Source organism: Camelus bactrianus, chromosome 13, assembly GCF_048773025.1.
Source record: "Camelus bactrianus isolate YW-2024 breed Bactrian camel chromosome 13, ASM4877302v1, whole genome shotgun sequence".
NCBI lineage: Eukaryota > Metazoa > Chordata > Mammalia > Artiodactyla > Camelidae > Camelus > Camelus bactrianus.
The window spans coordinates 23929647-23957593 of record NC_133551.1 but is presented as its reverse complement, the minus strand read 5'-3'; the positions used below and the strand labels follow the sequence as shown (position 1 = coordinate 23957593).

The following is a 27947-nucleotide window of genomic DNA, read 5'->3' as shown; positions in this document are numbered from 1 at the left end:
CAGGTCTACCGTTTGCCACTTGCAGACCCTCATCTACGTTGCAGCCACAGGGAATGATTTCACTCCCTCAGTGTGACGTTTTTCCTCTCTCTTCCATGTCTTTGCACACATTAGTCATTTGTCAGAGACACTCCTCCCCACTTTTCATCATACTAACTCCAATTTACTTTTAGGTCTGAGCTTAAATATCACTTCTTCCAAAAACGTCTTCCTTAATTCCTCAATATTGAGTGAAGTGCCATCTCCTCCATGCTCTAAGTTATCATTTTTTCTCACACAGTTTTATCATAGTATTTATCACATTTTCCTCATACATTTTTACAATTTTCTCTACTCTGTTATCCTTTGCTAATTATAAACTCAGTATTTTAAAAAGATAAAGATTCCCTCTCTCATGGGCTCCCCAGAAATATTTGCTCTTTTCAAGGGAGAATATAATATAATAAAACAGTTAAAAGTCTTACCTAAGAATAAGTTGATTTCAATATCCCAGGTATTAGAATTTATGTTACGGAAAGAGTTTGTTTATGATGGATGCTGAATATTTTTAAGTTGGACAGTGACCATGCATCAAGAAATGAGATTGTTAATATCATAGCAGTGGTTAGGCAATCTAGCAAATGTTCAGCAATAAATTATGTGAAGGATCGGATTCAATATAAGCTACATATTAGCCATTTACAATGAGGAACAAATCCATGACTACAATGTGGGACAACGTTATCAATTATCAGAGTAGCAACATTACACATGGCTCATCCTCCTGGATTTAGCAGATTCCTATTTCCTGGGAGAAATATAGAAATAGAATGCAGATACTAGTGTTGACTCCTATGCAAGTGCACTCAGAAGAACTTGAGGTTGGGGTCTCTTTTACATAGTATATGTTCAAATTAACCTTGTAATCTCCAGTTTAGAAAGAACTGAAGAAGCTATCCCACCCAGCATCCCAATGGTCACATGATCAAGCGTGCAAAGGGGTCAGGGGAAGCAGGAAAATGCTTGATGCAGGACAACGTGATGAACAGGAACTCCACGCTCTGACTCAAGGGGATGGCTGTTACCCAGCTTTAGCCGAACAGTGCCATGCAGGGAACAGAGGGATGCCTGCTCACTGTTGCTGTGTCAACTAATTTTGGTGGGATTGTTTAGAAATCTGAAGGTTTTTAAATATTGGCAATTAACTTAATTTTTAAGAAAACATTTTTTTCAGGCTAAAGAGACTTGGCATAAGTGTAAGAGCAGGAGTCTTGCAACCTTATGCAAGCTACTTAACCAAGCGACACTTTCGTACTTCAGGGTCTCTATTTTTTAAATGGGCGAAATAGTAGGACCTGCCTCAAAGGGTTGGAATGATGGCTGGAAATAGTAAGAACTCAGCAAATATTAGCTATTATGTTATCTGAAACCATCTTTGAGTGTTCCTCTGGCCAGCAACTGTGCTAGAGTAAGAGGAAAACAAAGAAGAATAGGGCATTGCCCAGACCCTTAGTGCAGAGGGGGCGTGAGAAAAGTATACTCAGCAGAGGAAATCCCAACTAGAGAGAAGCACAGAGTGCGAAGAATGCCCCCTGGTGGGAGCTTCTGCCCGGACTGGTGGCGGAAAGGGGTATCGGGGAAGGGTTCTTAGAGCAGATGATACCTGAGCTGCATCTTAAAAAGGTGAGTACTAATTAATAGGTAAATTGTGGGGAGGTGCAGAAGGTGTCCTGGCAGAAAGCAGCATGGGCAAGGCACAGAGGTCTGAGAGATTCACAGACAATTCAGTAGGGGTGATTCAGAGAATATAAGGGAATCAGTAGCAAGACACATGCTGTAAATGTAAAGCTGGAGCTACATGGTGTGTACATGGCCTTGTGGGTCAACAATGGAAGTCACTGCGGGATTTTAAGCAGGACAATAGTGCAACTCTGTTATGTTAGAATGCTTCCTCTGGCTGCAGAGCAAAGGCTGGATTGGAGAAGTCTGAAACAGAGGCAAGGAAACCAGGTAATCTAGAAGAGAATGTATAAAATCTTGACTAACGTAGTGGCTTTGAAAGAGAAAGGAAAGGCTGGTTTTGAGAGATTTTAATAGGACTTGCCAACAGATTGAGGTGAGAGCACATGGGAGAGGGGGAAGTCCAGAATGACTTCCAGGCTTCTGGATTAGCCAGCAGGAGGATGTTGGAAATAGGAAGACAGCAGGTTTGTGAGAGAAATGATGAGATTAAGAGCAGAAGGAGCCAAGGTATGAAGCCAAGCAGGCAGAGAAAAACCAGGCAAGATGAAAAAGGAGCTGGTATGACCTGGTAAATAAGACCTGTCATGGATACATTTTAAAGAAAGAAATCAACACCTGCTTCCCAGATTTTATTTCTCCCCTGGACATCTCTCCTGATAGATCATGAAAAACTGAAGAAGAAACCTGGGATGAATGCATCCATCAATCTGTATTTTATCCCATCCCGTCCCCTTACAACCAGGCACCAAATTTTGTGGATCACTTTAAGGTTACAGTCTGGCGCCAAAGAAGAGAGCCTCTGATCTTCCTTTTGGTTTGCTTGTGGGGGTGCCATCTGGTTCACAGGGAGACTGAACTCGGTGTCCTGGGATTCCTAATGCCAGGCTCTAAGTCTGGGATGTGACAGCAAATTAAGAACATCTGCCAACTTATTTTAGCCAGGTTTTGGTGAAACTTCACATTGAGGCTTTACCTGAGTTGCAAAATGCAGTCCAGGAGCCAAATATGATTTGCAGACTTTTTGCGTGTCACATATGATTTAAAAAAATATGAATTAATGTAATTTAGAGATACAATTATGTCACAGGCCTCATATTTGTAGACATCTGCATTTTCTACTCCTGCTTAATAGTAGATGATTATGTTCTGCTTCATATGTGATTAGGATCCTAAAGCATCTTAAATATGATAACCTCAAAGGTTATAAGCACATTGATGATGTGGACTGCACTTTGACAAGTAACAGGAAAATACAAGTGAACTGAAGTTCTGAAATCCTATGTTGGCTATGCTAATCCTTATCAGTTTATCACTGAGAAGAGTAGAGCCAGCCAGTCACACACAGATCACTGAAAAGATCAGATGGGTTCAGTGGATGGTGATATTCCTATGAGTATAGCTGATATTAACATTCCAATACTTCATTACACTGACAAAGATTGCAATGAGAACAGACAATGGTGCAAATTAATCTATTCTTCTGACAGTCTGTAATGAGAATGGGATGTGGTTTAAAAAATTAAGCCATTCTTAGTACAATCTCAAGATTGCAATCTCATGGTCTCCCTCAGATGCTGTAAGCTCGGGTGATAAATCATTGAGAAGTGTCAGTTTAACAGAACGTGTCTTAGCTCTTGCTGGGATGGTACAACACATTTGCTTTGTCTCATCACAGCCCTGCCCATTAAAAAACAACGCAGAAGAATCAATTGTGTTTTTTAAAACACACATAGACACAATCCAGGAAAAAAAATTCTGGCAATTTCATCTTAGTCAAAACTTACAAACAAAATATACTTTATTGCTCATTTTTTTATACAAATGCCTAGATTTACTTTTATAAAAAATAAGAGAGGAAGTGACAGGTTACTTTAGGAATTCAGAATCTAGTACCAATTTACTCGTAAGCAATGTGAAGCTAATTAAATTCATCATGGAGAGCTGCATGGTCATCCTCTCCAACGGCTGGATTGCATTATGAGCTGGGGCTGATGACAGATGGGATGGCTTTCAGTCTTGTGATCTGAAGAAACTCAATGCAATATTTCACGTGGTGACCATACTCAAAGAAAACCTCAAAAGGAACTAAGGTTTCTGGTCTAAACACAACAGAAAATATACAATATTATAGATATCTGGTTCTCTAGGTTCACACTAAAAGGAATCAGTAAGAGCCTTAGGTCTGTAGATCAGAGTTATAGTAACAATGAACTACCACTCATTGAGAACCAACAATGCGATGGATGCTCTCTGTAGACTCTAATTCTAACAATAACCTATGGTTTAGGTTGTATTAGGGTAAAAATTTGTGTTCAATGTTGTATGCTAGTAAGAGGTATAGTCAAGACTTAAATTTGTGGCTTCCTGTCCCCAAAGCCCATGCTTGTCACCATTACATGGTGCCCTCACTGCTTCATCTTACATTTAGAGAAATTAATACTCATGGAGGCAAATTGGCTTAATTAGGATCTCCCAGAGAGTTAAAAGCCAAGCCAAACTGTAAATTAGGTCTCCAGATATCCTAGTTAACAGCATTTCTTAATATTCATACTGCTTTAGTTTATTGAAACCCTCTCCAAAAGTATTTTGAACAAAAGATAATATTATGGACTAAATATGCCACCAGATCTCAATAATTCATCTAAGTATGTTTTAATTTAAAATTAAACTAAATATTGTATTCATTCTACAATGTTTCTTAATGGCTAGATATTGTGCTGTGTCCTAAAAACCTAACAATGAGCAACATACTAATTAGCATTAATCCATCATCTTCATTCATTTGAGTCCTTATACTATGTTCTATATTATTTCCATTAAAATCATATTTTGAACTATCTCATTTGTTGACTCATTCAGTGCATAGCTACTGAATGCCTACTAACTGCCAGTCATTGTGCTAGGTACAGGAGATACTATGGTGAGAAGACACAGTCCCTGACTTCAAGGAGCTTGTGATCCATTTGCAGAGACAAACAAATAAATAGGAAATTAAGTTTAGTATAATACATGCTATTGTAGTACTGAAAGTTATGAGAGTCCATAGAAGGGCACCCAGAGTTCATCTTAGCTAAGATCTAAATGATAATAGATGTAATGCAGGAAAAAAGGGTAGGAAAAAAGGAATCACAGGCAGAAAGGATCACATTTCAGAACTTGTGACTGAACCATGAAACCAGTGAAAAAATCTAGTAATTCATTTATTTATTATTATCCATTCATTTACCAAATTTTATTGGAAAATATAACATTTCTTTTTTTCTTGCCCATTATAACTCACATAGAATGTTCAATACATTTCGAATAAATGAATGAAGGTTAACGCATGTTGTACTGCATGCCTGCTCTATTGTTTTTTGGCTTCTCTCTTCTGAGAGACAACGCTCACAACCTCCGTTCATAGCTTTTCTTTTCTTGACAAAGTATTAATAATGAAGAAATTGCATCCACAAATCAACACCATGGTTATGTAGACCCTTGAGGCTGACTCACAAAATTGTGTTTAATTTGTCTCATTCAGGATAGTGGGAGCTGTGCCCTAGGATTGTGCTGTCCAATATGGAAGCCACTAGACACACATGGCTATTTAAATATAAATGTATATTAATTGAAGTTAAATACAATTAAAAATTCAGTTTCTCAGTCACACTTGCCACATTTTAAGTGCTTCATAGCCATATGCTACCATACTGAACAGGGCAAGAACATTTTTATCATTGCGGAGAGTTCTGGACAGTCCTACTCTAGAATCTAGATCTTAAACTTTCCTAAACCCTTGATAATTATCTCAGAGTAGCACTGAAGAAATAATAGGCACTCAACAAACAGTTACTGATATTTTCAAATGTGACCTATTCTCTTTTAATAGCAAAGTTTCGGCTGTGAAAGTAGAAACCAACATTTACATAAAGCATTTCACATATTTTGTGTAGCAATCAAGGTAAAAATTTGATTAATGGGCTAACGGTCTGTTTCCTGAATCTGGAAAATCAGAAAACTTCCCAGCTGTTAGTGCAGCATGGCCACTTAAGCAAGACTGACCAAAAAAAAAAAAAATCTCAAAGGTGACAAATTTCAATTCCATGACCCTTCATCTTGCGCTGCCCACTTTCTGGCGGAGGCGCTAATGAGTGGCACCACTGCCAAGAGTGCAGAAAGCAAAAGGGAGAAGGCGATGCCAAGGCCTCGCAGAATTGACTCTGAATAATGCAGAATTAAATAGCGTTCTTCTTAAACTGATTTTTCAAACACAGGGCCAGGAAGCAAACAAGTAACTTTATATACTTGATATGAGAGTCTAGAAAGAGTTTCAGAGGAGACGTTTGGCACCTGCATCTGAGTTTAACTCACTTTATGAATAGTCCCTCCCTGCCCATTAGGATATGTATAATTAGTTTAAATGTGTTCACTACACTGGTTTATGTGCTTGTAGCTGCACCAGCTCAACAATATCTAAACGATCATAAGGTGAAAAAGCAGAGTTAGAAGATCCATGATCATTAAGCATCAGTTTATTTGTTTGCTTATTTATTTACTTCACTCCAAAAAGAATTAAAAATAGTCCAGAGTAACCACTGAAAGGAACCTGAGAAGCCTATTTTGTGTGTGTAGTGACACAAAAGACATATTTTATACGTTGTGTTAAGTGTGCTAAATGTATTTTGACCACTCTTTTGTTTCTTTGTTTTCTTAGTGTCAGCGACTGTAATTCTACTTGATAGTGACTAGAAGTGGTTGGAAAATGTGACAATGCAAATATATGACAGAGGGCATTGAAGACAAAAGCAGGAATGAAATTCCTGACTCTGCCCTCAGCCTGAACCTTTGTACAATTAGATGGCTGTTGCAAGGAAATATTGAAATTCCAGGTGGGCATAGGGCATGAACTTAAGATTTTAAATACAAATAAATTCCATAAGTATCTGGGAAAATATTAAGCCTCACTACTTATCAAAGAACAAAATTTAAACAACAACAAATGAGCTAATATATTTACCTTTCATATTAGCAAAATCTTTTAAATAATGAGAAAACCTAATTCTGATGCAGGTAAAATAACAACCCTTTCTGTTGACAGTATAAGTTATTATAACTGTTTAAGAAGAGAGCTCATCAGTATGTATCAAAAGTCTTTAGAGTAGTTATGCCCTCTGACATATTAATTTTACTCCTCAAAATACCATAAATGACCTGTGAAATTGGGGAAGCTGTATTGGGAAACATATTCTTTGAAGAGTTTACACCCAAGTTTGAACAGCCTAAAACTGAGAAATAATTAAGTAAATCACACTAGACGCAGAGTCATTAAAAATATGTTAACAAGAATTTCAATAATGTGGGAAAATGCTTTTTAAGGGAAGAAGTGTTACATAATTTATATTGGACATGAGCTCAATAACATGAAGAATATATAAGAAATGTTCAAAATATTTTAACAATTGTTTGCTCTGAATAATAAGATTTTATTTTTTTTCTAATTGTCCTCATTTTCTAAACTTCTATGAAAAATGAGTATTAATTTTACATCTGGCAAAATTTTCTAGTAATTCTGAATCCATAAAGCAAAATGTTAAGTTGCACTGCATATAATTTCACTACATCTGCTGGATGTAGATCTATAGACAGAGTGTAGTTGGGGGAACTTTGGTGGAAGAGAGGGAGTGGTCGTGGGTCATATGTCGAAAGTCATTAAGATACAGACAGATGCTTGTGACATCACAACCTAGAAGACAGGAAGCAGCCTCCTGGAACGTGAGCCTCCCATGGGTGCAGAGCAATTTTTAAGAGGAACAGAAGAGGTTCATGTGTTGCTTACAAAGTATTTTCAATGTGAAGGGGCTGAAGAGAGCATGACATCTGAAAAAAGAGGCTGCACCAACTACTGGTTCTATGATATTTTTTTATAAATTAAAAACTAGTTACATGCAACACACACAAACACAGGTAACAATAAACACCTACCTTGCGTGGTTTGGGAGGATTGAAAGAGCTTGTGTATGTATTTAGCGTGATAACCTGATACAAAACATGCTCAGTGAAAGTAGCTATCAGCTTGGTTTCTAAGGGAATATAGGAATTACTGGTTACTGAACAGAAAAATAATGAGCAATCAGGAATCTACAAGGAAGTCCCAAGGATCACAACACGGCGATGAGGAGTTTGAGATGAGCGATGTCCAGACATCCATGCAGGCAGACAATACTAGGGCATTCATTCCATGAGTAATAGTAGCTAAAATGATGGATTTGAAGTATCCAGCAGAGTTGTGCAAATAATAACCATTTTATAAATACTAAAAATTAAAATTCCTACACTCTTGTGACCAGATTTAACCTTAAAAAATGATCTGTTTTGCCCAAGTGATACAAATGCTCTCAGGGGTGCAAAGTTCAGTGGTACCCTACCTGGCTTTGTGTGCTATAAGCTCATTAGCCTGGGATGTACATGGCATCGTATAGGTTGGTCCAATATGCCTGTCAGTCTTTACTTCCTAAAATACCACATATATACTCTATACTGCATGTGATTCATGTGCTCCTTTGTCTGTTTCTTTGCTTTTTGTGTAAATCCCCCTGCTCAGTATTTGTTGAATGAACTACTGAATGAATGAACCACTGTAAAGATAAACTTATAGTATCAAGTTATCCACCATTTTGCTTATGCATTAAAAAAAAAACAAAAACAGCATAAAACTGCCTCTTTGAATCTCTGCTGCTGTTGCACAGATTGATTTTTAATGATTTTTGGTTGTCTGTTCACACGCATCTTGAAATAAACATGTGAGTTTCAAAACTGACATTGACCATTTGGTTTGCAGCGGCTGCCGCAGCAGACATGGCTTACCACCACATCAGACCTCCCATCGGCTATTCCATTCCCCAGCCCATATCTTCTCTGCTGATGCGAGGGTGGAACGCGTGTCCCGAAGTGAGTAATTTTTTTATTTCCTCTTAGAAAATGTGTGATGGTCAAAATCTGTCACAAAGAGTGCAGCTCCAGAGTCTACTTTCAGCGTGTATTTTAAGACTGCCAAGGCAGGAAGACTGATTTGCCTTCTGCTCTTTAGTCTCTAATTGCCTCAAGAAGTCTGAGTGTCTCATATTCCTCTGCTGCTGCTCTCTGATTTTGAAATGTTTCTTACAACTGATTAGTAGAAGAGAGACCAGGGGATGACAGATGACTCAGTCTCATCTCAGCTGCAATTTTATTAACCACGCTTGAGCGGCACTTAAGTCATTTTCTGAAGAAAGGAGTTTGGCACGAGATGGATTTGCGTGGGCTTTTCACCCTGAGGCCAAGGCCCCTTGGCCAGTGGTCTGAGAAGCACAGGCTCAAGCAGGAGGCAGGAGACCTGGCCCCAGTCCTCTCTCCGAGTGGCTATGTGATAATGCAATTAAGAGTATAGATGTAGAGTCCAAATGGAAGGATCAATATCGTGGAAGGAATAAGTGAAGCAGGAAATGTAAACAGTGAAAAGAAATTTTAATAGGATCACAGATCTAAGAGCGTAGACGGGGATAGTCACATGATCCCAGAATGAAATCCCAGACCATCTGTCCCCAGGAAAGAGTTCGCAGCCGTACCAGACAGATTGGCGTCTGCTTTGTTCTCACAGATTGACAAAGGAGGAGGGTCCACAGCTTCTCTGTTGACAACAGTTTTGTACAGTGTCTGAGAACCTCCCTGCCAGTATGTTTGTTGCCTATTGAAATCCTCGTGTTTTGACACCAGCCCTCATTGACTCTTGGGCTCTAAGTGGAGAGAATTAGTCCACACAGGACGTCCTCATAAAGGCCACGTGGCCCTCACCTGTCCAGTCCAAACCGTCCCAATTATTGTTGTCCTTTTCTTACACGACCTGGATGCCGGTCCTTCCCACACACTTTGTCTCTCTTCAACAAGGGAGTGGATGAAGTAGGCTGTTGGCATCTCACCAAAGGAGAAATAGAATAAGGCTCAGCCCAGATGTTTGGAAGCAGAAAGCAAATTTCCCTTTCTTTTTCTAAAGGCAAAACCCAGACCACATCATTACCCAGTCCCATGAAAACTCTTATGAAGAAAAATGAAGATTATTATGGGACATGGACTAAGTATGTCAGAAGAAATAACTTCTTCCTCTGACCCTTTAATCCACCAGATTATATATTTATTTGTGTGGACTCTTCTCTCACTGCCGGAATATTAGCTCCATGTGCTTTCATGGGGGGGGGGATTTTTTTGTTTGTTCATTTTGCTTTGTTTGCTATTGTGACCCCTTCACCTAGAACTGTACCTGCTAGATGCTCAAAATATTCTTTGAGTAAGTGAATGAATATCACTATTGCTTATCAATGCCTCCAATCCCCTTATCTGGAATTCAATGTTTAGAAAAAATTGTCTTGAAAATGACATGACTTAAAAAAGCTCTCTTTGTCTTTCAACTTGAACTTCAGGCATGTTTTCTAGGAATAACTGTGTCAAGCACCTAATCCAGAATTTCCCTCTCAACCTGTTGTGTGAACTATTCTAAAGTATAACATAACAATCAAGGGAATCCCTTTTGCTTTTATTAACTGACTCTTCAGGATTATAGATAAGGGACATAAGGAAGTTTTAATTTGGAATAAAAGCAAGTCATTGATGCTTCTAAAAGCATTTTGGGGGTCGGATGGATGCCACAAATAACAGTCTGGAAAATGAGGAAGAGAAACCAGAATAGGGCCAGATGAGAATACTACTAAAGATTAAAAATGAAAATATTAAGAGGCCAAAACTTGAGTGCTTAGTAGAAAAGTCTTATTGCTAAACAGGGAAGCCTGTGAGCACAGGGTCTGGGCCCTGGGGATGAGGTGCCCAGAGGTGGATGGAGAGAAAGCACAGGAGGAAAGCCAGGCCTCTGACCAGCTGGCGGTAGCCGGGCTTGTCAGTCCGGGGGCCTGGTTTGGCCGTGGCACTCGTGTCAGCATCACACATTTGAGCTGCTTCTCTAAGTGACGCGCCTCAGTCATCACCGCATCGCCCAGTGACGCCTTCACCACGTCAACAGGCTAAGTGGTGAAATGGAGCAATGGGCTAGTTTTCACTCTTTTCTTAAATAATTATTTATTGAGACTCCTACTACACACAACCCCAGGGACAGGTGAGGAGATTCCATGCGGACGTGCCCTTAATGGCGCTGAATGCCCAGCCCATCATCTGGAGATTAACAGAATAAACACATGGATGTATTGATAGCTAAAAACCAAGCTGAAGGAAAGTAAGACTAGATGAGAATGGATACTAAAGGAATACCAGCCAGTGGGGGACAAAGAGCTGGGTCAAGAAAGGCTTCTTGGAAGAAGTGACCCTTGAACTGAGATTATAAGCATAAATAGGAGTTTGCTGAATGAATGGGGTTGGTGAGAGAGAACATGTGCAAATGCACTGTGAGAAAGGACACAAGGGAGAGACTTACTGGTTATCAGAGCATCATAGCTGCTGAGCGGCTATCCCAGACCCTCGTTCCAAACAAATTCAGCTTTAGATATAAGACAGTAACATCATGCTGCCTGGTCATTATTTCCTAGGTTATCCCCTCCACTTCTCATTCTTTGCTTTGCTTTGCTTCATTCCTTAAATTTGAAGCACATTTTTGTCTCCTATGCATGTCTTGTTAGTCAAGACGAACAAAGGTAGAACATAGTCGAGACCCACAGAAGACCGAAGAGGAAAGTGAGAACACTAGCCTATCAGAGACAGGAGACGCTTGTTGGAAAACAGTGGGGGGGAGGGGAGAAATCCTGATAATTAGATGGGATCAGATTTTGGAAAGCTTGGGAAACCAGAATAGAGAATTTGGACATGAAAATATAGGCAATTACATTTTTGTCTCCAGTGAAAAATATGATAAAGGAAATTTTCTGGAAAGTTCCTCTGAGTTTGATATGAAGCACTCATTCAGTTAAAGAATTGTATGTAGTTTCTATGGTTAGGCCGGCGGTGAATTATCTCCTCATGTGTACGGAACAGCGAAGCATGGTTTCTTAATATAGGCTGTATGTTCTGTGCTCCAGATTACCCCAGGATGTTTGTTAAAATGAAGCTTCTGGGGCCCTATTCTAAATCTACTGAATCAAAATCTCCAAGATGGAGCCTGGGCCTTTGCGTTTTAACATGCACCCGCGGTGAAATGTGCCCAGTAAGGGCAGAGAACTGGTGGGCTGAAACAGAAGCGGAAGACGCTGAAGTCAGAGCCTCCAGCTGGGCCTGCTACTGTGGCGGTGATCCAGTGATTACAACACAGAGACCACAGGGCTACCAGGGGGATTCTGGAGCAGGGCTAAACCTGAGAACTACTTCAAAGGAAACAGAACACAGGAGGTAGAAGTCTGGATTTAGGAAATGGATGAGAGGAAAGGGTCTAGGAGAACTGTCATCGCTGCCTCCTGAGTGGAAGCTAGTGACCAGAGCACTCTGAGGGCCCTGATCTCAGGGACACTGTTGGTAGTGAGAGGAGAGCAAAGCTGAGGGCTGTGCTTTAAAAAATAGGAAAAGGGAAGAGAAAGATAGCTATGGAGAGTAAGAGTAACCTGCCCTACAAAACTGAGGGCGCTGGCAATTAGAATACAGGAGACTTACTGTCCAAGAAGTTGGCATCCACGCTCTTCTCACCTTCAAGGTGCTTAACAAAACGAAGCAAGATCAGGCAGGCAGACAGATGGCGGAGGAGGCGAGCTCAAGCAGGGAAGCCAAACAAAAATCGAGAGGAGAGGAGTTGGAGTTAAAAGCAAGAAATATTTGAATCCAGGGAGAAAAGAGAAAGAAGAAAGGCAATAAATTTATGGACTTTTCAAATTATAAAAGTTGTCATTTGCCAGCAATTCTGAATAGGAAAGAAAACAGAAGACAGGTGGGGCATGTAAGCAAAATTTATATTGCTCTGATAGTCCTTAAAGCTTTATCACCTTGCCACATATAAGTATAAGACTTAGGGACTGGGGAAGAGAAAGTTAGTTGCCTTTGCAACCTTTTTCCCCCACTAGGAAGTGTGAAATATTATAGTATTCTATACCATGAAAGTATGCTTTCAACATTTGACTACGGTATCACTAGTAAAATTGTTTGAGTATATCTCTCTTTCAAATAAGTGTGGCTTTGAATAAGAGATGCTCATTCTACCACTGCTTTTCAGTCCAACATTTATAAAGATATTTAATTCAGGTGCACACAGAGGAGTAGTCACAGCAAACGACAGTGGCACGCTAAACTCAGGAGCTCAAGCCTTGAAAGCTTACCTGCTCAAGGGTTATTTAGTTTTCACAATCTTAAGTTAGTAACAATTGGCAATAAAGCTTGTTAAAATTCCTTTTGTTCTGGATCTATTGTGTTGGTTTTGAAGCCCCATTTGTTCCAAAATGATTGAAGCCGACATCTCCACCTAGTGGGCTGATAGAATTTTACAGCTTTTATAGAAATGGCCTACTACCTCTCTGGAAATCCTTAATTTTTTTCCTCTTTGAGAAATAGCAGGTTTTAAAGCCTTATACTTAGGATCTAGCATAATTGTCAACAGAACAGTTGTGAATGGTTGAAATATGCCAATATGCATATCAGCTAGACTACAGTTAACAAACAAAGCTCAATTTTTATTTTCATACCATAATTAGGAAAACAGATCAGGCACAAATATGAATATGTAATCATCTGGGTAGAAAGCAATATTGTAATACCACTAATTGAGATGTGTATAGTCATTTCCATAAAATAAACATCGAGTGTAAATCTGCTCAAGTACTTTTTTCTTATTTACTTCTTGTTTGCTTAAGGCTTTTTTTTTTTTAATGTTTGCTTTCTTTTCCAGAATGAGGCCCAACTCTGCCTTCTCATTTCCCCATTCCTTAGAGAAGCAAACTCAAATAATGGGGTCAAACATATTTTGTGGCTCTATCTTAGATATTTGCATTATATTCAACCGTGTACTTTTACGTTATTGATAACAAAGAGTTACTGAGGATTTTTCCTCCGAAATAAAGCATTTGAAACGCATGCAACGGCTGGGGGCTATTTGTGTGTCCTTTTGAAGAAAGCTAGAGTTCAAATGGCCTATTATTTGAGTTATTTTGTTCACTTTGTTCTGCCTCTAAAGGTGGTGAATTAACATATTCAGCAGACGGTGGATACCGTGTAGGGTTAGGAGCAGAGTTTTCAGCTTCATTTATTCCTCTGGGAATTAGAGGCATCTCATTTTCTGCCTCAAAACTAATGTCTTTTAACTCTGGCGGAGGGGAAGGGCTTTATGCGTCTCCCCTGTGACCTCACCTTCCTTATGTGCACTGTTACCTTTATCTGGTTGAAAATTTTGAACTTCTCTCAAATCATGCATATTACTGTTAATTTTAAGATCTATTTCACTACAAGGTAGTCTATTTTCGGCTTCCTTCGTGGTACTCAAATCCTTAGCTGTGGTAGTCTCCTCAACAGAGCTTGAATCATGTAATGTATGTTTTTCATTTTTTCCAGTTTCCCAAATTGGTTGCTTTCCTTCTGCAGTGCCATTTGAGGTCATCTGCGTGGTTCTAATTAACATACTACAATTTGCCTTGCTTTCATGGAGCGTATTTTTCTCTTCTCTCCCTGCTATTTTTACCTCCGGTGCTTCAGTGCCGTCATCTCTGGGCAATGCATTTGTGCCGTCAATTCCTTTTTCACTACTGTTGGTTAGAGGCCAAATGGCTTGAGTACTAAGAGAGGTACTTATATCCTTTGGACCCTCTGCTCTATTTTGGTGTGGAAGAGAATTTGTCTTCGTAAATGTTAGCTTGCCCTTGGATTGTGTCTGGGGAATGAGAGAGGAATCATAAGTTTCTGTTTTGGGAAGTTTCTTTTCTATGTCATTTCCCTCATCCCTAACGCAACTTTCCACAATTGGATGTGATATTTTGGGTCTTGTCATTAATGTTTTTTCTTCATTTCCAAGTTGTTCATGACTTGAGAGTTGTTCCGCATGTTGTGCAGTTTGATTTTGATCTAAAGTACGTTCCTTGTAGGTGTCAGGCCTGCGGATTTGATTCCCCAGGGACAAAGAAAACTGGCTTAGCTCACTGGTCTTTGATTTGTCCTGCTCTGTGTGCTCTGTGGGCTCTGTTGCTCCTTGGTCAGTAACCTCCTTGGAATGGCAGGATGGTAAATCATCCCTTCCTGTTACTTCCAGAGTAGCTGGTAAATAACTAGGAACATCCAATGCCAGATGAGCTGCACCTCCCACTGGCTCAGCCGAGAACTGAGAATGCCTGTGTTCAGCCACCATGGGCGTGGGCTGAGGCAACGGTGATGGGTTTCCAGCAGGAATATGACCAGTAGGGTGACACCTGCCTTCCACTGAGCTCTGGCTAACTACAGATGAGTTGTGAGCACTGAGCGGAGGAGCCTTTTTAATGTGTTTTTTGTAATATGAGGTCTGCTTTGGTGCATGTTTGAGAGGCAGCCTTTTTGCGGTGAATTTAACATAATTGTTACTCTCTGGCTGTTGGCAAAAATCTGCAGAGGATTCAAAGTTTACTTTGGCTTCTTTCTCAGATTCTTTGGATAGTTTATTTGAAGATGACAATACTTACTTGTGTTTCTTTGGGAGTTCTGGCAAGGATTTTTCTGGATGCACTCGGACTTTGCTAAAAGGGTGTAAATTTAACTTTATGCTTAAATTTTTTCCTTTAATTTTCCCTTTGAAGTCAGATTGATTGGTTCTCTTCTTTTTCAGAATTTGTGGATCAGTAAGCCATTTTTCTCCTTTGTGTCTCTCCTGAGGATTGCTACATTTCTTGAGATCCAAGTTGGTCAGGTGTTTACTTTGATTTTTCTGCCGTTTCCAGTGGCTTGATGTTTTGGATGACATCACCAAACTATTTTTTTCTAGTAAATCAGGATCATGGAAGCTAACCCTCTTAGGCGAATATGTTTTCGTGATTTTTGTTGATAACCCTGATAACTCTGTGTTGTCCTCACTCATAAGGAATTTTTCTACTGCACTGTTAATTTGGATCTGCTCTTTCTCAGGCTTTGAATGTTCTCGCCGATTTGGCTTTTTTTCTTTCACATAATCTTGAAATTGATCGCAGGGCACATATTTACAGATAAGAGAACTGTTTGGCTGAAAACACCCAGGCCTGCTCCGTTTTAACAGTCCACAAGGATCATCACATTTTGATCTATGTGTTTGTAAGATCTTTCGTACGTAGTGTTCCTCAGGCTCACGGGGCTTGGATGGTGAGCCTGTAATAAAACGTCTCTGCCTGTGAGGTTGTAAGCCATTGTCTCCTTTTTCTATTGGAGGCTGCCATGATTCATTTGTTAAATGCTCTTCAAGACTTTCTCTTGCCAAATCTGAAGCGGATGTTGCATATCTTCTACTAAATGTGTCACTGCTGATATCTGCTGAATAATAAATGCAGGAATTTAGCGCTGAGCAGAGTGGTATTACCCCAACCAAACAGATGCCTGTAAACCTTATGAGAGGTTTACAAAAAGGACTCCTCTGATTATGGCAATTCTTGAATATTTCCTAATTTTTAACCAAACTGGCAAGGGACACTTGGCAGTTTGGTGTTTGCAGTGACACTCTTTATGGCTACATTTTCATCAGTTGTGATGCTGATGCAAAAGTTATGGAATTAGAAATAAAAACATTCATAGTTGTAAAGCTTTAGATTAGTTGTTGGTTAGGTGAGCTTTAAATATGAATACTATCTAAATTATTTTCAAATGGCTATAGTAAATTTTTTTTCTGAATTCATTTCCTACTTGAAACTAAATATTAGGGAGAATATGATACAGTTTGAATAGTGTTCAGGTTTGAGGCAGTGAATAACCTTAACAACAAATGAGAAATACTTGTGATACTATTGGCTCTATTAAAACAGAGACCATATCTGTTTTATCTGCCATCACTTAACACATTAAAATAGTCATTAAATATTTGTTAAGTGAGTATGTATTTTGGAATATGGCCTGGTCTGTGTTGCAGGAATTTCTGTCTTTAAAATGGTGCATGTTAATATAACATCAGTGATACATGCTAAATAATATTAACAACAAAGATTATAGTAATATTTATCATTAATTGAGCATATACTCAGAGCCAGGTATTGTGCTAAATACTGCACATTTATTATCCCATTTAAGATCCATTAAACAAGTCCTGTTATCTTACCACATTTGCAGATGAAGACACCAGTTTAGAGAGGTTGACTGTTTTCCCCAGTCACATGTCAGCTACATGATGTGGGCAGAACTTGACCCCGGTCTGTCTAACATTACACCCTGTCCTCTTAACCACAATGCATATTAAGTTTAAAATTACATCTCATCAGCATACTTTCTCTTGTTTTGTAAAATTGTTTTGTCCAAAGGAAGAAAGAAATATTTCTTTTAGTGATAGACAGAAAGAGGTGGACTAGGTCCCAGCTTGCATTTAATTCTAATTTAAGATCTGCCTTCAACTCTCTGGGTGACCTTGGAGAAGCCACTTACTCACGGGATATCAGGAGATTAGACGAGAGGGGAACTTTATGTGGTATAAAATTATTCTGGGAAAAGAATACGTAGCCTTCATCATAGTCTAATGAAGGCTCAAAGGTAAATATTAAGAACTATTAGACTAGATCACCTCTAAGGTCTCCTGGAGCCCTGAGATACTGTAACGCTGTGTTTCCGAATCAGAAGGCATAATCAGAGTGTTCCCCTTACTGACATTTCTGGAGCAGGTGGGACTTGGATGTTTTCTCCCAGATATCTGTCCTTTGCAGCTTCAGTGCAGTGCCTGGCTGTAGCAGAATTTCAAGTCTTTCTTAAAAGTAATTGTATTGATTTCACAAACCGGTGTTCTCTGTGTGAATCAAGAGACTGGGTTTTAAATGGTTAAGAGACCAAATTCCCTTTAGTATAGGGGTTACCGGCAGAGAAGTGAAGGCTTTGGACCAAGCTAAAGTGAAAGATCTGCCTAAGGTATGATTCTGTTGAAAGGCTAAGGGCTTAGTTCTTTCTAAAATAAAACCAGTCTGATTGGGTTTCTGTGGCAGATGGTTTCCTCCTTGGCCATTCTTCTTTTCAGTCAAATCATCAGGCCCCAGAAACCATCAAGAACTGAAGTCTGGGGAATGCAATGGCGTAAGTTCACATCCTGCTTTATACTGCGTGTGAAATAACACACAGTTTCATCCTTTTCCAGTTTTCCTCAAGTCCATCCTGAAAGCCAGATCCCCATGGTAAGAATTTCTTGGTACAGCACCTCTGTCATTCACATTCTGAGAGGAAGCTCTGCTTGTTGTAAACCAATTCAAATAAATGACAGGAACCTCTTCACAGAGCGGCTGTCAAAGTTTTCACCGCTGAGCCTGAAAGCATTGCCTTCCTATTCAGGGGGAAAAAAGGAAGACATTTAATTCATTGCCTCCACCTAAATATTGACATCGCCCATGTACAGTGGGTAGATGTCACGGCCAGATTCACTTGGCTCCCAGCGTGGGGCAATGAATTCAGTCCTGACTTTCCCTGAACTGGGAAGTTATCATCCCTGACAGCTCAGCAAGCAAAGTATGTGTCTTGACATCACTCCTGAAATGAATCACCAGTGTTAGAAGGCCCATTCTTCTAACACGTCATGCTCTGGGAAGGTTGCTTACTGCAGAACTGGCATTAAAGCTCGAAGGATGTTGGGAGAGAAGCCGGTACCCAGCCTCCCATAAATCTTAACAGTGCTATTGCTATTTAAAGGACTTCTTTAAAAAAAAAAAAAAAGCAAAAGAACATTGTGAGGTGTCGGGTCATGAAATTTGTTTTCCAGCGGGCACAAGGAGTACTCTCAGCTCCCGAGGGTGCAGCGTGTCCATCTACAGCTCACCCCAAACACACATGCAAGTACAAGACATGCATACACACGTGTAGGACCTTTCGGGGAGGAATGGACTGGTGCTACGGTGATTTCTATGGCATTTCTCTTTTGAGGAAATCAAAGGAGGCTACCCCTTTGGAGGGATTTAAACAGAGTGGGGCTGTCTAGAACACGACCACTCACCTATCGTTCTTGTTACGTGCTGCTGCAGGGATGGAGGCTGGACTTCCGCAGGCTCAAGATTCCTTAGCTTTTCGGCTCTCTCTGGACAGTGCCTTGTAAGTAAGCCTGCTTCGTGAAAGGCTGCCGTATTCCCGGGAGGCTCTGGACATCCCGACCGCAGCATTCTGCCACCAAGGCAGAAGAAGGTTCTGTCTGCCCCGGGGCCCTGCCCGCTCAGGTTTCTGAACGATCCGTCAGGGGCTGTGGACTCCGAGGCCAGCACTGCTTCATGGCTGTTTTCCTGTAAAAGTGGCATTTCCTTTCTGGACCCCACAATGGACATGACCTTTATCTTGTTTTCCTGAGCTAAGTGGCAGTTACAGTATCCCTTAGCGTGGTAATTTCTCGCCTCACGATCACACAGGGATTCACCGAAGGTTCTGCAAGGAAGGTTTTCTGATGTGTGTTCATTTGCTTTGCCTTGTTGGAGTTTCCAGTTAAATACAACTAAACCTAGGCAAGTGAGACCAACAGCTCCTGTGACAAATAGAGAGACTATTAAAAGATAACATCATGGGAAGAAACATATAAATTGCCAAATGTGAAATCCACAGATATCAAGGTTAATGGCTTTAAAGGGCATTGGAATGGGTGGGAAATCTGTCACAATGTGGAAAAAAATATTAATTCAGACAGAGGCTATTTAATTGACATTGTTCTGCTCTCTAATTTGGATTTTTTTGGTATCTATTAAAAATTATAAGAAACAATACCATCTGGAATTTCTTTGATAGAAGGAGTTTTTTTATGGACTGAAATTCTTTCAAGATAAAATAAGACAATTCCTGCATGAAAATTCTTTTTCTGCCTAGGGGAAATGAAATTTCCTGTTTCTTAATCCCATAGTCAATAAAAATAGACCCTATTTAGCATATACCCTGAAATTCTCATATACAAAAACTCCCTCCCCCAAAGAAAAAAACACCCTGCAAGCTATTGCCATATTTTAATCATCCCTAAAGATTCATCCCCTACTTCAGAACACATCATCGGGTTCCTATTAACATAAAGGTCAAACTCCTTGGCATTCAAGACTTGGTGCGATCTGGCCATAACCTTCCTTCCTAGGCTTATTTTTCCAGTTATTTACCACATTTAAGTACTATGTTTCAAATTCTTTGATTCTTTAGTCTTACAATGCACCTCTAAGCCTTTGGGTATTCTCTTAGTGATGTTTGTAATACTTTCTCCTACCTTTGCTTATTTGAATTTTATTTATCCTTTAAAATCTAAATCGATGCTTCCCAATTTCTTGACACCGTTGCTACTTTTTCCATCTTGTGAAGATCACTCCCTTCTCAGAGCTACGGCAATAAATGACTGACCTCTAATCTCAGAGTTCCTGGTGCTGCCATCTCATGTTCTATACAGAGTAGCTTATCCTCTAAATGAAATGGTAAAGGGCAGTGTCTCTCACACTCAAGTACAGAGTCTAACCTGTTTGTACTTCAGGTTGCCCATCTGGACCAATAGCGTCCTCAACTGCTGAGATGTTCAAACCAAAGTCTCAGAGTTACACCCAGCTCTCTCTCTGACACAGTGATTTCCCTTTTTCTTCTCACTCATAACAGTGTAAGATTATTGTGTTCGCTTATTCATTTGCTTGTTCACTGTCTCCACTGTGAGGAAATGGACCTTTCCAGTCTTGCTGGATGTGGTATCTCCAGCACCCACAACCTTGGCACAGAGGAGGCACTCTAGAAATGTTTACTGAATATTCCTAAAGAAACAGAAGGAATTCTGTTTATGGTTTCTAACAGTGAAAAGCGCTGAGGGGTCTAATCTCACAAATCTCCAAAATAATGATCTGGAGAACATGATGTCAGTATAGACTGAGTTTAGAGCTCTGTGCTCTAAGTCCAGCTCTGCCTATAACTTGCTGTGTGACCTTGGGCAAGTCATTTGCCCCAGAAAAGTCAGTTCCCTGACTCCCTGAGATGAGGACAGTGAGTGACATGAAATTCGCATTCTAGACTCTTTGATTGACGGCACTATGCCTGGTTCTCTCCACTACAGACAACTTTAATGACAACGTGATGATTTTTTTTAAACTTGAAAGAAAAGAGAAGGTGTCAGGGGTGATTGTTTTATTTTTTTCTATTAAAGATGAAGATTAACCAAATAGAACAGCAGTTTCTGGTAAGAAATCCATCAATCTTTGTGTAGTTCACCAGATCTTAATGCCTTAAGCCCCATTTTAATTTATTTGACAATACATTCTTAGAGAGTGCTCTAACATATTGAAATAATGAAATCTCTATTAAAAACACAGCATTTTTTTTTAAGTAGTAGCATAAGTTAGATCAGAACATTTTAATTGCCAGATGCTAGCATCTGGGTTATTCCAAAGGAGGGTTTTGGTTTTTAAATTTTAAAAACATGAAAGGAATAAAATTTTAGAAACAACTCTGTCTCTCTTACATTGAGTAAGAAAACCCAGGACTCCAGCTCTGCTCTAATACTTCACTTGAGCATGTTTTCTAATCTGTCTGAGCCTCATTTTTCCTCCTCTGTCCCATAGGAATAATTAATACCACTCCAAGATTAAGCGAGAGAGCACATGTGGCATTTCTGATACAGCGCTGTGATACCGTACGATGCAATGAGTGGGCGTTGTTGAATGTTAGTATGGTTGTCGTAGCTGCTGCTGCTGTATAGGTTTTGTATTTTCCTGTTAGGTCCTAGAAGCCTCAGCTGTTAAGGAAAAAAAATTCAAAAACAAATCATCAAGAGAATACTTTGTATGACTGATGCAGTTACTAAACCAAACAACAAAGGGAAGGAAAATCCCTAAGTTTTCTTGAGCGCAGTGCATCAGCTATTGAAGAGAGTGGACATAATCTGATTATGGGATAAAGTTTCTCCTGTAATTGTGTCTAAATGGTGAGAAACCACTCACTCTCCTGCTGTTGATGGTAAGCTATGTCTGGATCACATTACTGCTAAGGTCTGGTCACCTCCTGCTAATGCAGGGAGCAAAAGCAGAAAACGAAGCTGCTATCAGGAAGACGGCTGAATTTTCATTGCCGTGGACATTGTTGCTATCTTTAAAAAGTGTTCTAGCAATCTTTCTGAGTGGAAAAAAAAAATTACAAAATTAATAAGATCTCATTGAAGTCTTGGAATTGTTACAGCTTCATGATAGCTTTCTCTTTTTATCTATCAGTTCACAGAATAGGAAGTTTCAAGATGTTAGGTGTCAAATAACCACTTATTAGTTTTAAATTCACTGAATATTTTATATATTCCTTATATATTATGATAATTTATCTACAGCCAGAGAAGAAAAATGGAATCAGAGGCCAAATTTTAGTTCTAAGTCTTTTCCCTACAATCTTGAAGTATAGATTATTGACCACACCTACTTCACGAGTAGAATCTTAATGGAATAAATTGATATCAAAAGTCAGAGTTTTTTTTTTTAAAGATGAATCTCTCTTAAAACCAGGATCTTTAATAGTTAAATCAATGAGGTACATGGTTATGATAATTCCACGTGCTACAGCTTAACATGTGTGTAATCACACTTATAACTTCTCAGCATATTAAGCTTCCTATCATTTTGACAAAACCATTGGAAGCTTCCAGAATTTTTATCTATCTCTGTACTAATACCGAGTTGTTAACTTTGTAAAAACCTTTTCTAAAAATAGATATAAAAGATATCTAGAAGATACTCTAAAATTACTCTATTGTAGTATTTCCCACATGGTGTCCTGAAAAACGCTAATTCAAGTGAAATCCTCTGTGGAAAAAGGGTTAATGGTCAAATAAATGTGAGAAATGTTCCACATTATATCTTCCTCTCAGTGAGTCAAAATGCTCATTAGAAAAATGAAAGACAATGAAAAATGCTATAGTAAAGAAGCCTATTTCACTTAATTTAATCCAACATTTCCCAGATTTGAACTTCCAACCTATTGCTTATATGTGCATCTGTGTGTGTTTTGATTTGAATATCTACTAATTATATCCTAGAATTCCTATTCTAAGAAACACATTTAAGGATAAACTCTGTTGCCCTATTGCTGTTGTCTTTTGTGGTAAATTATTTCCTAGCACATAAAATTACTGACATGGTCACACATTTTCTAAAACAATGTATCTTTCTGAGAGGCTTGAATTCACTTCCAAGTGAATCTGATTACTGCTGGTGGCAGTTTCATTGTCGAGACCTGACACTGGTCTCCATGGATCTTGATTAAAAGTATAACTGTCAGGAGTTAAAAATCTGATGTTCAAGTGATTCACTGGAAACCTGCTATGGAATAATTATTTATAGCACGTATTCAAAATAAGTCAGTTCAGTCCTGAATGCCATTTGCAAGCCTCTGGTTTTCCAGTGTTGGGGCACCACTCCCTGCATGCACGCACGCACACACACACACTTCCCATCACCATAGTTACCCACAGGCACAAAGGATTTCACCCAGCACTGCAAGCATACAAACATCTAGGTAGATAACTTGACAAATCTCATGCATATTTGGTCTTCGACTAATGACACCAAACATCACTTTATATCATTCATCCAGAGAGTTGTAATAATAGCTGATGCATAGTTTTTAAAATGGTAGAACTACCATAGGAAAATTAAACAGCTGAATATTATCCGCTCCTTAGTCAGTCCGGGGAGGTATGGGCCAGGTTTATGAACAAGTTAGACAAACAGAAATCGTAAAAGAATTCAAAACCCTCAAGTAGGAGGAAACCAAGGCACAGAGCAGCTAAACAACTTGCCAAGTCACACAGCAAGTAAGAGCAGAGCCAGGTTTCAAACCTGAATAAGCCAGCTGCAGAGCTCATATGCTTAATCCCCCTGCTACACAACCACTGTAGAGTGGGATGCACCTGACTGTCGGCACAGCATCTCCTCGTGCGCTTGGTGAAGCCACAGAGTCCTGCTACACCACGAAGGGGCTCTAGGGTGTGAGTGCCTTGAGGAGAGAGCTATGACTCATCACTTTTTAAATCCTCATCTCCGAGCATCTGGAATGTGCCAGTGCTCCCCGACGAATGGATGACTGATGAAATATAGATACTCTTCCCTCATTACAGACAAGAAAGCTGAAGTCTAAATAGCAGGTTAACTTACTCCAGATCACAGTGCTACTTATACCAGGACTAGAACGCTTGAATTCTGGTTCAAGGCCCTTTCCTCCATGTTAGACAGCTTCTTGGCAACAGGAAATTTTTGCAAACTGTGCCAAATCAGCTGACATCCTCCCACCTGTACTGACAATCTCTCCATTCCACAAGCCCTGGCAAGGTTCCCCAGTTGCCTGCGAAAGGCATCGTTTAGTGTACTTCAAGAATGTGATGAAAAGCTGGGCACACTTCTCCCTGGCGTACCTGCAAAGCCAAGGACAGTCAGCAGGGCCACGTCCTGCCCTGGGAAGAAGGGACTTCTGTCCTTTAGAACCAGAGTGAGGTTGGGAGCTTTGGAGTCACAGTTGGTCTCAGACAGCCTTAGCACACTCTTTGCAGGGGCCACAGCGGTGGTGGAAGGCTGACAACTTAGGTCCTTGGCGTTCCTGAGCGTGCGAGCAGAAGACTTTATGTAGTTTCTTAAGAACCGGGCAAGGGGGTGGAGATCACAAGTGCAGCTCCACTGGTTCTGATCTAAGCTCAGAAGGGTTAACTGCTTCAGTGGAGTAAAAACATCCGGCATGTGGACCAGCCTATTCCGGGAAAGGTCCACTTCCTGGAGTTGAGGCAGGGACCGGAAGGCATCTTTCCCAATGTAGGAAATGAAATTGTTAGATAAATCCAGATGCCTGAGATGGTGGAGATGTGTGCTTCCAAAAGAACCGTCTGTCAGATTAGTGATCTGATTCCCGTCCAGCTGGAGCCGGGTCAGGCCCCTGGTGTGTCGGAACCAAGACCCTCGCAGGGTGCGGAGAGCGTTGTTGCTAAGCGCCAGCACCTGCAGGCTGCGAAGCTTGCTGAAGGTGTGGTCGGTGAGTGAAGAGCTGGATATCTGGTTGTGCTCCAGCAACAACGTCTGCAACTTTGAAAGGCTGTGCAGGGCGTCTTCCTGAACATCCTCGATGCCATTTCTGCTCAAGGAGAGCAGGGCGAGATTAAACAAGAGGGACAGATTTGTGCTCTCTATAGAGGAGAGCGATCCATCAGTGATGATTAAAACCCTCGTGGTCACAGGGGCTGCTGCGGGGAAGAAAGGCACAGACTAGAAGCAAGTACACCCAGGTGGGAGGGGAGCACAGTGGAGAGCAGAGATAATCAATACCCTCTGAGCAATCTTATCACCTGGGTAAGAACAATAAACAAAATGAAAATGATTCTCTGATTTCTCAGTTGAGGGGCAAGGTAGCTCTTTATCAGAATGATGGATTTTTATATTCTTTGTTACCATGACATGTTTATTGGAGAAACATAAACCCATCTGTTCCTTTAGATGTCAAATTTAACTCATTGTTTGGGATTGTCATCTTTGATTTCTTTTTGTTTGTTTTGAAAGTGGCGTTTCAGGCTTCCTCTCTGTGAGGCTGTGTGCTGACCTGCTCCAGCCCTGCTGGCCCAAGACAGATTCAGTCAAGAGCCAGGCAAGCCCGGGTCTGAGCTTCCTAGCTCGTTTTCCACTAGCCATGTATATTTATGCTGTGAAGTCAGGCATCTTTTCTCTCAAACATAAAGGTGTGGGTTGGGGTGGGGGAAGTGAGAAGGAGGTTGGTTTCTGCTTTTTAGCTCCAGGCTAAAAGTTGGCAACTTGGTAAGGATCTATAGTTTCTCCAGACAACCCGAGGATCTGTCAGTGGGGTTCTCATTATAGTCTGGGACGTCTTGGCCTCCTGTTTAATATATGAAGTCCATCACGTGATGACAGGTGGTACTCAGGGCTTCCAGCTGCTAAATCCCTTCCCCATGATCACCCCAGACCTATCTCTGCTCTGTCATTAGAAATCAAAGCGTTTTAACTCAATAAAGATGTATTATAATCAGGAGTTATTGTAACACATCTTTATCATGCTAAAATTGTTTTGACTGCAAATGACAGTGTCATGAGGGTGGAAGAGTCCATTGTCCCTGGGAGGTCTACAGGTGATATTAGAACAATCAGCCGTGGGGGAAGCAAATTCCCTTGTGGAATTCAGACTACATCACCGAAACAAAGAGATTTTTTAAAAGTGAGAGACAAAGGATTTTCACAATGCTTTCTTTCAGAAGAATTGCTCCAGTCTCTGCAGCACAAGCAAGCTTAAGTCTTGGGATTTTTTGTTTGTTTGTTTTGAGGGTATTTTTTTTAGTACTTATTACTGATTATTTTAATTCTATTAAGTCTGGCCAGTTTGGCATTTTGTTCCTTCCATCATTCTTTTTGATATGGGTTGAAGGAGTTTTGTTTTTATGGATTCCCCTGTCCTGTAGGGATTTCCGACTCTGAGGGAGCTGGCTATTGTTTCTGTTAATCACTTCTTGTCTAGGACCAGATAGGCTCCACTCACAAGTCATCCATTTACTTCTTTGTGTTTATGAAATCTGACTTTACAAATGCGGTGTTCTGTAAATGGATGGAGAAGGAAGAGATGGAGACGCAGCAATGTAGACGAGAAATATTTGTTTCTTACAGACATCAGCTATCTCTGATCAAAACAAACAAACAAACAAACAAAATGTAGTGGAGTCATAAAATCCATTGGACCGGGTGGGAGTTTAGTGTTTTTTAAGTGTTTTTGATACAGATTGGAAACAGTGTACAACCAGCTAACCTCAAAATGGTCTCTCTCCTGTCAGGAATGACAATGCTGTCTACCTCTTAATTCTCATAGAGTCATAGAATTTTAGAAATGAAGGAACTAATTTTCTTCCACTACATCTTAACTCAGACTTATTTCTGAAATTTTTCTATTGGTGGAGCTTATGGCTGTTTATCTCTTCTTGACTATCAGGATGTAAATCACATTCTCCTCAAATTTGTTAATAAGGTGTCTTATTAAATTGTTGACTTAAGCAAGCAATATGTAATGAATACAGGCAGTGTATCTTGTTAGCATTTCTACAGCTCATTTACCACCAATAAAAAAAGACTACACTTTCAAAATTAGATGCACTTTGATAATAATCTGTTTTGCTGGTACATCACTTAATCTTACTAATGTTAAACAATTGCACTTCAGGTTTCTGATTCATTGATATGTCTTTCAGCCTGTGGTAGGGTTCAAATCTGTACAAAATGTGGACAAAACTGTAATTAAAGTGATCCATTTTTTCTTTTATTAAAAAAAAGCATGCAGCTGCATAAAATGGTAATATTCTTTTGTAATAATAGCAAAATATCTCAATTACTTCTGAAGGTCTTAAAATAGTTTGGGTTGAGACCAATAGGAATGAACAGGAAAATAAAATAATATTATCGGTCTTTAGTCACCATGAAAGGCTTGTTCTTTAAACATTTACCTCTTTCAGGCTGAGCCCAGAGGATAGCCAGTACAATGAAAGGCATAGCAACAAATTTGCCAGGAACATTGAGCACTGCTTTTTGGGGTTATTGGTTTTATTACCTACTATATAGGTTAGTTGGTGACAGAGGGTTACATCTTTGGTGCACACCACACATGATGCAGGGCAAGCTGCCACCAGCCGCAGCATGATGGCAAAGAGTATGAGCCATCCACCTGAAAGGAAAGTAGAGGGCAATTCATGTCATAATGCCGGCATTTATTACCCAGGGATTTCAGTATATTCAGCTCATGAGGCATTTTGGGGATTTCTGCGTTTTACTGAACATCTTGAGCTCTCCCATGATGCAGGATAAATGGCTAGAATCCTTGCTTTAAATAGCATTTAAATTGAACTGTTATAAGCAATGAGGATATATTGTACAGCACAGAGAAATATAGCCATTATTTGTAATAACTTTAAATGGAGAACAGTCAATAAAAATACTGAATCACTATGTTGTACACCTGAAACTAATATAATATTGTAAATCAACTACACTTCTAAATATATATATCCACACAAAAAATAAATAAATACATAAATAAATAAACTAAACTGTTAAAGCATTTGATCATAAATTTAGAGAACTCACATCCAAGGCACACCCATTAGTGTATTAAATTATTTTGTAAGACACTTTACAGTTTGTTGAGCTTTTGCATATATGTTAATTTATTTAATTCTTTTAATCCTACAG

General features: G+C 39.8%; 2 protein-coding genes across 2 annotated transcripts in view; one reads left to right on the top strand and one right to left on the bottom strand.

Moving 5' to 3' along the window:
• TNNI3K (TNNI3 interacting kinase) overlaps positions 1-27947 on the top strand; it is a 258130-nt gene that overhangs the window by 170035 nt on the left and 60148 nt on the right. The window contains exon 21 of the mRNA XM_010963403.3: positions 8540-8649. Coding sequence (XP_010961705.1) covers positions 8540-8649 — 110 coding nt within the window. The remainder of the gene's footprint in view (positions 1-8539; positions 8650-27947) is intronic.
• Positions 13213-27851, bottom strand: LRRC53 (leucine rich repeat containing 53). The gene is given in 5 exon segments (XM_045522939.2): positions 13213-13960; positions 13963-16107; positions 18749-19264; positions 24140-24955; positions 27310-27851. Coding segments are annotated over 5 exon segments (3759 nt in total). The 5' UTR covers positions 27398-27851; the 3' UTR covers positions 13213-13766.